This window comes from Ammodytes marinus, assembly GCF_949987685.1.
Source record: "Ammodytes marinus genome assembly, chromosome: 13".
Taxonomy (NCBI): domain Eukaryota; kingdom Metazoa; phylum Chordata; class Actinopteri; order Uranoscopiformes; family Ammodytidae; genus Ammodytes; species Ammodytes marinus.
Genome location: NC_137217.1, coordinates 7,503,127 through 7,515,415, shown reverse-complemented (window position 1 = coordinate 7,515,415; position 12,289 = coordinate 7,503,127). Strand labels below are relative to the sequence as shown.

General features: G+C 43.3%; 1 protein-coding gene across 1 annotated transcript in view; it reads right to left on the bottom strand.

Annotated features, from left to right (window-relative positions):
- Positions 1-12,289, bottom strand: part of znf407 (zinc finger protein 407) — a gene marked incomplete at its 5' end in the record, with an annotated part of 154,208 nt that overhangs the window by 83,367 nt on the left and 58,552 nt on the right. The window contains one exon of the mRNA XM_080038843.1: positions 2,072-2,146. Coding sequence (XP_079894969.1) covers positions 2,072-2,146 — 75 coding nt within the window. The remainder of the gene's footprint in view (positions 1-2,071; positions 2,147-12,289) is intronic.

Below are 12,289 nucleotides of genomic sequence, written 5' to 3'. Positions count from 1 at the left end.
GTGTGTGTGTGTGTGTGTGTGTGTGTGTGTGTGTGTGTGTGTGTGTGTGTCCTTTCTAACCTTGGCCATGTTGCCACCTTCTATCACAAAAGTAACAAACACAAAAGGTATGTTGGAGCAAAACCTGTAATGCAGTAAGAAATGGGAGTGTTTTGGTTCAACCTGCCAGTCGGTTGAATCTTAGAGCAGGCCTATGGTTCATCATTTCAACATTTGTTTAAACTCAAATCAGGGCTATTGGATAAAGTAATACCTTTTTTTTAGATAGGCTTCACTCCCAAATGAACAAGGATCCACTTGTATGGCAGACAGTGAGCCCCTAGTCCATCATTGCATATGAACAAAGTTGCATACAACAATTGTAACAAATAAATACATTATGTAATATAATTCTAAAATATAGTGCAAAGTGTAATTGAGGCCAGGAAGCATAGATCGGGGGCACAGTGCAGGGAGATAATGCTGTTAATCCCTGTCCGATATAAATAATATACTGAATAAGGATTTCATTGAAATAAATATGAAGGAGCAGAGGCTTGTGGACCTAACCTTGCAACATCTAAAGTTAAAGTCCATTGTTGGAGCAGTGACAGCACAGCCCAGTATGTGTGTGTCAAACAATGTCCGGCTGTTCTTTCTACGTTCTTTCCACTCTACGGGATATTTATTTGCAAAAGTTGTTAAAAACTAAAAGTATACATAGAGTATAGTGGTACTTTTTGCACAGGCTTATACGTGAGATATCACCTCAGTAATGGCAGCTCGCTCGTTTCTGCTTTCAACCTGCATTTGTCTATTGAACCCACCAACAAATGAAATGATGCTAGTTCAAACATGTTCCCTCAGTGCCCACATACTGGTAAATAAGTGTGCGTAGGCTAGTATTCAGTTCTGCGTAGGTGAGGAATAACACCCTATCGATAAGCTTTGGGCTGCTACCTACAGTATACTCATAGAATGTGGAGTGTTGTGAGTTAATGTATGTGTGAAATATAATGTTGCTTACACAATTGTATGGAGCTCTGCCAGCCATCTTTGGATAAATAAAAAGGTTGCCAAGACAGCAAATGTGGATGAAACATAAAGTTGAAGTGGTTGAGGATATGAGGATTTGATTCCATCTAATCCAGATGAACAGCTGACAGTAGGAATTTGACTTGATAATGTCTGAGAGATGGAGAGGCATCTGGTCGGGGGGGGGGGGGGGGGGGGGCGCATACTCTCATATCTGAAGCCACTTGTCATATCTAATACCGCACGTTGTCAAATGTATCAATTTGGTTTGCGTCGTAATGAAAAAAGCTGGATCTGTTTCTATTTTAGCGGCTCGCTTGACAGATTGAGAGGTGTTTAACGTCTCATTTTGGCTTGTCAGGGGAGGGTGGGGGTAGGTGGGGGCTGGTGGGGGCTGTGTGTGTGTGTGTGTGTAGGGAGGGGCCTTCACAACTTCATCTCCTCATCTTTCTTTTTCACACACACAACGCACACACGCACTGACAGCAGGGCTCCGCTTCTGATAGACAGGGCCAAGCGGGAGACTTTACACACACACACACACATACACACACACAGACACACACACACACAGACACACACACACACACACACACACACACACACACACACACACACACACACACACACACACACACACACACACACACACACATATGCAGACAGAACATGGTAAAAGAAACATCATTCATCCGTAATTCAAGAGAGAGAGAGCAGAGAGTAAGATGAGGGAGGGAGCCAGATAAAGTTTGACAGAAAGAAGGGATGTAAGAGGGAGACAGGGATGGACAGAATGAGTGAAAGACATTTAACTCATTAGGGAAAGGGAGGGTCTCAAGTTCTATCTAAAATGTGTCGTAATTAGTCTGAGCTTTTTGCTTAAAGCTTACAGACCTCCATATCAGTTGTTGGTGGAGTCGTCTTCCAAAATGTGGAACCGATTGCCTACTGTATCTCTGGTCATGTGCTAGAATGCATTTGTATTAGTTTTCTATTGGACTGAAATGCAGGTGTTAATATGTATGTTGTTGAAAGCAGTTGAGAGTGTTTCGTTTACCTCTCTTTACGCTGTCCAACGCCATGTTTCCCGAGCAGGTGGGTGCTGAGGTGTTTCTTCATCACAAAGGCCCATCTATACAAAAACACACACACACACACACACACACACACACACACACATCATGGGTTAATCACAGAGAAAATATCAAGCTACAATCTGATACAGACATGAAACATTTTAGAAGAGGCCAATTCCAACCAAGCCGGTCTTCTGCTGTTTATTTCGGTAAAATCTGAACCATTAAATGTGTCACTACAGTACATGTGTGCCCAACATGTTTAACAGAAGGGTGGGACAAAATGATAGGCCTTTAATCATGTGAACCAAAATACATGTATTAGGGTTCTTGAGATAACTTCAGACTGAAGCTAAATATGAAGTCATCTGTTTGTCACTTTTTCAGCATTGAGCTGTAGGCCTACAACTAAAAATAACAATAAGTGATGTGTCCTTGTTTGTCTTATTTTTTCAGGGATACAATGGACTGTCATTTTCTTTCCCTCCATTTTCTCCCTCTCTTTCGATCACATAACCCATCCGTCTCTTACGATCCCAGCCTTCTCCCAGGAAACCCTATTTGACATGGAACGTTAAATACAACCTGTCATAAGCAGGACGGACTATTGTTCTGTTAATAGATGACAGACCAGTAAAAAAAAGCAGACACAAAATGTATGTGAAGACTTTTTGGGGGGACCACAAGAGGAGTTAAAAAAAAAGTTGGAGGTGGTTTTGTTTTACGGGCACCTTTTTAGGGGTCAAGACAGTCGAACGAGAAATCCAGGCAAAGAGTTCCACATGTTGTACATCAACCGTGTCAGACAAATATGTAACCCCAATGTGCCAAGGATTTCAAACGCACATGTATCTAGCAGTACACGCACGCACAGTCAGAAATAAAATCAAAACGCAGCGCATAAAGGCACTGTATGGCTCGGAACAGTGACCACAATGTCCTGACTTTTGTCGAAAGGGCCCTGAGTTTAGCATGTCTCCCAAACAGCATATGAAAGCTTAATGAACGGATGACAGGACTAACTACTCTGACATCCAAGCTGCTTCACCAGTGTTTTCATCCCCTGGCCTTTTCATTTAGCACCCATCACTTCCCATTATTGTGCGACGGAGAGACAATGACCACATCTGAGCGCCGAGGATGGAGCTAACATGAAAGAGGGCCCAGGGAGTTGAACCGACAGTCAGTGTGTGGTTGGCACTGCTGTCCTCTATGCGCGCGCACACACACACACACACACACACACACACACACACACACACACTCCCTCCTCTCTGTCGCTTCTCCCCATTTTTTCTCTTCCACATAGATCATTATTCTGTTTTCTCTGGGGCGAGCCCCGTCTGCGCCTATCTGAAAGCCTTCCGTCTTAAACTTTAGGAGTCAGTCTTTCATAAAGCGGAAAAAAAAGCATAATTATTTCACCATTTATGTCCGCTATGTCAGCTATTGCCCCCTCTCTCTCTCTCTCCGCTCCAAACGTTTGGGCGCACACACACACACACACACACACACACACACACACACACACACGCGGCTGTGTCCTCCATCCCGTCCGTCATGCAGGCCCCCCCGAGGCCGACACTAACTAAGACCACCGCATAAATATTCAAACATGTTCCACTGTTTTGCCTCGCTATCATCATCACTCTACATGTTTCTCAATCCTTGTCCTAACTCAATCCGTCCACCCGTCCACAATGTTGCCTTGGAGTTAAACTGGGAGCAAAGTGTTACATGACTACATCTTGCATACTCCCAATCTGGGAGAATGGCAAGATGAAAATGATGTCTCTTGACTGACGGTAGCGTCTATAAATAAAACAAACAGGATAATTAAGATATTTCTGAGAGGTTTGGGGGGGTGGGGGGTACAGGAATGAATCAATATATTTTAGAAGGAAGCACGGCCGCACAACGGTACAGGCGCGCTCGTTTTAGTCGTCCTGTTTAGATGTGGAGGGGGAAGAAAAAAAAAGAGCTTGCAAACATTTCTGTTAATTATGTATTACAGCTGTCCTTCATAAACCTAATTACAGAGTGCTGAAAGGCAACAGGGGCAATTTGCATACGCGCATGAAAGACAAGACATATGCAAAATATGATTTTAATTAGCATTCTTTGATAGCGAGGGGTACAAATCAAACTGGCATGTTGTTAGATTCTCATCTCGCTCATTTTTCACTGGATTATTCGCACAGTGCAGGATGGGTAATGCCCTGTGGAAGCACCTGGCACAGGCTAAGCGTGCACACACACACACACACACACACACACACACACACACACACACACACACACACACACACACACACACACACACAAGCAAACACATACACACAAGTGGAGGTTGAATAACAACGTGCACAAACGCAAATAACCATAGACAAATGGACAAATATAAATAATACTACGCACATAAATGGTGATGCCACACATTGACAATGAGCTATTCCCCATATGATTATTTAACACTGATATACATTCAGAACAATGACAGTCCTTACTCACAGAAACAGACATCCACAAGTACCCTATCCCTCATGCTTACACACCAACACACAGAATGATCCCGTATCTAAATGTTAAAAGGGGCAAATCCATTTGTATAAAGCAGTGTGTAATCAGCCCCCCTGCCCTTGGTGCGTGTGTGTGTGTGTGTGTGTGTGTGTGTGTGTGTGTGTGTGTGTGTGTGTGTGTGTGTGTGTGTGTGTGTGTGTGTGTGCGTGTGTGTATGTGTGCGCATCCTCTGCCATCCAGGTCAAGGCCTTGGTTTGTCGTCCTGCTGCCTTGGGCTACACCATCAGGCCAAACCATCAGCGGTTGATGGTTATTGTAACAAAGGGATACTTTAACATGCCATTCATCCATATCAATTCTCTTCTCCCCCCCTGTGAATTGAACTAATAAGCCTGTGCCTCTGCCCTCCGGGGAGGCTCATAATATCCATTGCCGATATGGAACAAAAAAACAGAAAGAGAGAGAGAGAAAGAACGAAAGAAAGAAAGACAGCAGCTATGGTGTTTCACGTTTCGACTTTCCCTTCAGACTAATCGGCGCGCCACAGCTCGTTAGGTCCGTGACGTGCCGGAGCTTTACCGATAAGCAGGGGAGACACGGCTCAATTACCCACAGTTACAATCTCTCTCTATCTCTCCCTCTCTATCTCTCTATCTCCACATGATGAAGAGATAACATGTCAATATTTGATACAAACAACTTCATTTGCCTAATGGTGTTTCCTGGATAGGCCCTACATCTACATACGGGTCCGGAAGGGATGGGAGATCTAAGAAAAAGGCCTAGAGCAACCGTTGGCTTAGACCTATATCGTAGCTCATCACCGCAAGGCATGCTGGGTACAGAGCCAGGTAGGACGTGACATACTTTGCCAACTTTTTTTCCGAGTTACTTTCTAGTTGCTGTTTTTTTTGACAAGCAACCATGACAACAGAAAGTGGGACAGATGTTCTGGAGTCTTTCACTTAACGCTGACAATCTCTGCACTCAAGAGCGTCGCCATAAAAAGCCTTACCAGATGGCATCAGGTAAAACAAAGGCATGGCGGGGCAATTTGAACTTTTGTCACCAAGCAACGAGCAACCGTGTGGTAGGAAGCACTTTAAATTGGCAGTACTGGATGGCTGTTCAATTTGAAAAAAAAAAACACTTCTGGTTCAACATTAAATGGGTGCCAATGTTCAATACGTATATCTTATAGACAAAAGGTTGAAGTCAATGGATGCTATAACAAATCTGTAAGTGTTTGACTGTTCACTTTGGGTCTGTCATTTCACTTCTAAATGTTTGATCCATTCCCATACATTGGGTTGGCAATGTGGTTACACTGAGGAAACAGAATGCACCACAAACATTACCGTTATTTTCTTCAAAATACTACAATGAAGGACCAGAAGCCTTAATCAGAAAAAGGAGCACGTGGACAATGTGAGTGCAAGATTCAGATTATTTTAAACAGCTGTCCGTTTTTCCTAACTACGGTTGTAGAAAAGGCACGTTGGCACAGAAAAGGGTACAATTGGCACAATTTTTTCTAATGCGTTTGAACAATTGAAGATCCAGCCTGCTGCCTGCTGTGCGCTGGCACAACGTGAGCGCGACAGAGGCAAAAAGCTATGGGGTGAAAAATGAAGCTGAAAGTGAACACACTTTCCCGTATTGTAATTGCTTAGAAGGGTAAAAGCGAAAAACCATTAAGGAGAGGAGCTGGCAGATGTAGGAACCACTCAACCCTCGTCGGGGCGAAACCACCGGAACATGGGGAAGAAGAGTGGCTCCATGAGGGGGAAAGGAGAGGGGGCAGGTGGGGGGGATGAGCACGGAAGTTATGGGACTATGCTTCAGCTCTTTTGGAGGGGGAATGCACACTAACACACACACACACACACAAACACACACAGAGACACACACACTCACAAGTTGTCCGCTGGGCCCAAAAGAAATGAGTGTGTGCGGGCCCATCCAGCCTCCTGTGCCAGTCCTAATGATGGCCTCCACCTGCTGCTTTAATGTCACAGCTGGATCGCCCTCCATCCCTCACTGACTCTGACTGCCATCAGCAGCAGGTAGCAAGCAGCTCCCCTCTGCACACTCCTCTCTCTTCCTCCTCCTCCTCCCTCCCTCCATCTCCTCTGCTATCTCAGCTGCCTTCATCTCACTTCACTTCCATCTTCTCCAGCCACTCATGTCAATATAGTATGTCCTTGCATCAATCTATCTGCTACACTGCCTTTACGACTCTCCATGTAGCCCCCCCCCCAACATCGCTGTTCACTCCCATCTCCCCATTTCTCTCCATATTTTTTCTGATTCTTTTTACGGAAGAAAATTAGGGCCAAGGTTGAGAAGAAAAATGAGTAAGATCATTTTTTTCATTATGCACTAAATGTAAGTCAAAATGACGAGAAGAAAGTTGAAATGCAATTAAGTGAAAACAGTTGAAATGTTGCGAACAAACTCAACCGAAAAATATTGACGGACGTGAGCTTCCGGGATCAATAAGCATCTTGTTTCAGTGCAAAGGGAGGTCGTAGCCCGTTGCCTGTGTTATGCAATGACAAAGACGCATCGTTTCTGTTCAAATAATGTATTTTTTTATGAGTTAATTTACATTTGGCAGACTTAACTGTCCAGTTTATTCTCGACATCTCAACTTTTTTTCTTGAAGCGCCCAATAAAAACAAACCATGAAGCTCTTATACTCTTCCATAACTAGTATACATTTCTTCAGTAACTTTCAATATCTGCACCCTCTTCCTCCACACTGTATGTTTTCCATTTTTGGCTTCCTTAATTGAAACCAACTCTTATGCTATGTAGGGTTAGCGGCAAACAGAAACAAGATGTATGGGGATGTACGGCTCCTAATTAAGAAACACTCGCAAAAACAATTCCTCCAGTGTGTTAGTTAGACAGTCGCATGTTTTTGCAGCAACACATAATCAACGCAATTCACTTAACAGTGATCTGTTGAAATGCTACACATACATACCATTAGCACAAATCTAAGAATACTGCACGCACCCTTAATATAATTCCCACAGCAGACAGGGGATCCATAGAATAAATTACCAGAAATAATTCACTCTTCTGAGTAAAAAAAATAATGTGTTTCTTCCTTGTTTATTTTTTCTTTCACACTGCCGTAAAAGAAGCAGTCAAAGCTGGGAGGTATAAGTTGGCATGTGTCTCATATCTGAGAAGTGTTGACAGGCAGGTGAACTGACAGGAAGAACAGAAAGCAACACTTGGGCTGACAGCGAGCCCGGAGCGCGGAGACAGCTGCCGACATGGCAGACAGACAGATAAACAGACGGGAACAAGCAGTGGGAAAGGATAAGACATTTATTGACGGACAGAGCGACAAGAGAGAGACAGACAGACAGACAGACAGACACGCATCAAGAAAAAGGAAGCAGGATTTGTGCTGACTGTTACATGCTGAGTTTTAATAGATGTTCTACAAGCAGGGGCCCTGTAGCAGTAGATGGGCTGAACTAAAACGTGGTGTCAAATGTGCAGATGTAGAGGTAGAGGGTGATGGAAGGATGGGGGCAAAGGCAAAAGCAACGGGAGAGAGAGTGAGAGAGAGAGAGCGAGAGAAAGGAAATAAAATAATATGAAAAATCATGATGGAGTATCTAGATAAGCTGTAGTGAACTAGTAGGGAGGAGTAGTGGCAGAGGCAAATGCAGTGTGCGGTGCTGCTGTCTCTGTGTGTTTGACTTTACTCATCAATACTGCTGGGGCTTCTGAGAAGATGGCGCTCATGCAGACGTCCCATAATGTAACAGATATTGGGGATGAAAATAAATAAATAAAACATCCCGATTGATTTTTTTTAGTTTTTTTGTTCTGTTCTGCCGTGCCAGAGCCGAGGCAGCAGCAGCAGCTAAAGCACTTGATCTATTCTGAGATGATCTTGATAAAAATAAAAGAGAGAGGCAAAGTGTTTTCCTCTCCGACGACTGATCAATGTCGAGCCTCTCAGTGAAACAGACACCTCTCACTTATGATGCCGCCGACGCCGCTTGTGTGGCTGCGTGTGTGTGTGTGTGTGTGTGTGTGTGTGTGTGTGTGTGTGTGTGTCCTCTAGTCTTAGAGGAGGTACATAAAGAGGCTCACTTTGCCTCTCCAAAGGGGTTTTTGGATCATCTGCTGAGGCAGGTGATGGGGCTTGACGGATTGATCGAGGCAAAGTTCTCATCGACAGTGGCAGCGCCCCATAGAGTTCCCAGCTCCAGTGCACACTGTTCCATTAAATGATCATTTAGGAAAGGGAGAAGCAAGTTGCACCTGCACTTATGCAGAGCACACCCTAATGTGAGATGAAACAGACATTTTGATGCTACAGGAAAAGGGGAGGAAGGGAAGGAAATTAGAATAATGAAAAATAAAAATGCAGTCCCTTCCCAACAGCGCATTTCCATCTTCAAGGAGGAACAGCGATTGATGAAGTAATCTATTATTGATATCATCATCGTTATGTGCCAATGGCAGTTTGCAGTGTTACGGCGCCCGCTAGCTCCGAGCGTCATTGCACTGTTTGCAGATTATGCTACTCAGCATCATTATAGTTTCTAATTAACTGCTTTAATTTGGGATTTAAATCCTAAGTGAGGGGAGAAGAAACTTGAAAACAAAAAATGCTGAGACAAGAAAGAATAATAGTGGATTTGGGTGTAAAAGATGAAAGGAGAGGTGAACAAAGTGCAGACAGTAACACAGGAGGCTATAGCACTTTTTTTTTCTTCCAAATAAGACTTGTAGTACATTGTGTAGGATCAGCACAAATAGGATTCACTTTTACAGATACAGAGAGAGAGAAAGAGAGAAATACTGTCTGGCTATGAAGACGGAACATGTCCTGCGAAACATTTTAGATTAAATACATATAGCACAGTAAATTACCGCTGTGTTTTGCGAGGAGGTGAAAAAGTCTCATTTTACACCGCAAAACAAAATAAATCTCAAACGCCCGTTGTTAAAGGCTGTTAGCTTCTCCCCGCTAATGCATCTCTTTCTCCTCCCTTTCCCTTCCCTTCCTCTCCTCTCTGCAGTGCAGTTAAAGATATGAAAAATATATGTGCTTTTTTTTCCTCTTTCTTTCTCTCTCCCCCTCTCCTTTTCCACAGCGCCGTGTTAAATCATTAAAGAGAAGTCCTGCTCATTATCTCTCTAAACAAAACTTCTCTTAAACCAAATAAATCACCGTTGCGCGGCGCGGCTAACAGCCGTGAAGGGATAAATTACAAAGCGCCTCGCTGGCAGCGCTGGTATTTTAAAAAGCTTGCTGCACAATTTCTATGATGTGCAGTCATTTGTAATGCAGGTTCGCCTTGTGTTTAGAAGGTCTTCTCAGGTGCATGTGGTGTATTGCTGGGGAGAAGAGGTGAAGGGTGGGAGGAAAGAGGAAAATAAAAAAGGGGACCGTTACTTTGTGTCCCTTTAATATTATTAAGCTTGTTTTGGCACCAAATGTAGCACTAAGCAAAACTTATAGTTACATCGCTGAAGTAGCAGTTTTATGGTGATGATTGCATATTACGACAGGTAGTAGTAGGGTTTGACTGCTAACATTTTAAAGCCTTGAATTAAACGTTGCATTTTGGACTCAATGTCAAGAAGACTGCAGCTAACATGTTGCATCAAATGCCCTCAATAGATCACATTGTATGTTTTTATCATGTGGTATTACATGTAATCAGTTATGGTGCAAAAAATTGTTCTGTTTCTGTCAGTATCATAGGCAGGTTGGAAACACTATTGTAAAACATTTAGACCATCACGAGATTCAGCTAAAGGACACGTTGATATAACTCATTTAGAAGGCAGCTTAAGGCAAGATGTGTTTACTCTCATTTCCAGATTTGAAACACTGATACTATTAAGGCTTGTTACATAAAATCCTTCCTCACCGCCCCCAAATGATTTCTCTGAAAAGAAATAACAGCAATAAAGAAATGACTATCAGTGGGGCTGAGAGTGTTGCTATGTTATATCAGAGACGGACAACACTGCTGATGTTAGCATTATATTTTTAATAAGCCAGTCACACTGATGTATCGCTGTGACTGTAACCAGTTGTTTTTTTCCAGCTGACCAGTGCCATTAAGCCCTGCATCATTATAATGGGAAAACACACTAGCAAAGGGCCTTATCCTCTGTTAAAGAGTCTAATTGAGGGGAAAGACACCAGCTATATACCCCCCCCACCTCACCTCCATCCCCACCCCTGCCTGCTCCTTCAGGGATCAGTAGTGTGTGATGAGCCCCCCCCACCCCCCCAACCCGACCTCTCTCTGGCCCCCAGTGGGCAGATTAAACTGCGGATAACAGTGTTGCACTTGGGTCCGTTTATACCAGCAAGCCTTCTCCGTGCCTCCTGAGAATAAAAACCAACAGTATCTCTAAGATCCCCCCCCACCACACATACACTCACACACACATGCACATGCACACATACACACACGTACACAGACACGCGCACACGCGCGCACACACACACACACACACACACACACACACACACACACACAAAAGAAATAGAGAAAAGCCCAAACATGATTTATTCAGTCTGTTTACTGTACACTCTATCTGCCTGTCCTCCGAGAACAAATTAAACGTATGAAGGAGTGTGAAGAAAGAAAGAAGGAAAGAATGAGCAGAAAAAAAGAAGGGGAAAGAGCTATCACAATAAATAAGTAAATCCCAGACATGAAAATAACTTGTTTAAATTCAGGCAGGATGTCTATATGTACAGGCTTTGTTCAAGACACACATGTTTCTGTGTTTGCAAAATATGCGTCGCAAAATCTAGTCAAAATGATAAATTATAAAATATGCCAAAAAATAAAAAACTATGGCTATTGAAAATAAGGTAGAAAAAGTAGGTTTCTGGTTAATCAAGGTCACCGTGTCTAAAACCTGAACGATGGGAAGATGCTGAGAACGAGGAGCGAGAGAGGTGAAGAGAGAGAGAGAGAGAGAGAGAGGGGGAGAATTGAAAAGAAACAAACAAAAAGGAGACAGCCCTCTAATTTCGAGCATTGTTGTTTTTGGTGGAGTGGTTCTCGCACATTAAAAAAAGAACTGAGGCAACATGACAAGCGAGAGTTGTATTTCTCTCACTATAGTTTTTTGTGTTGCCAAAGCAGATAATCCATAAAACATAAGGCCTCTCTCCGTATTGACGTTTTTCCTCAGCCGGCGTGAGTGAAGGGCGTAGCTGGGATGTCAGGGCCTGTCTGTCGGGGCCGTGCTACCACTCTCATTATCCACCGCGCCTCTCTGAAGGGCAGCTAAGGTCACACTCCACAGGCGCTAAAATAAAGCGCTATGCTAATAATCTAATATTCAGCGATGCTATCAAAGGACGACTTATCAGCATCAAAAGAAGAAGAAAAACAGGAGCGTTGATGGGAGAGGAAATATGGCACAAAGTTTGAAGTTTGCTTTTCACTCTCTGCAGGTGCGGAAAGTTGACACGCAAATGAGACAGCTGTCAGTGTATCTGGTTCATGACATTGAGAGGTGCTTTCCAAGTAAGTTAAGTATCTCCTGAAAGGTTTAAGGGAGGTGTCCAAAATCAAATGAAGCAATGCACTTTGTGGAGATTGAGTTACTAGTACAGTTTAGGAATTTAAACAATGCACCGTTCAATTGTTTTTTATAGATGC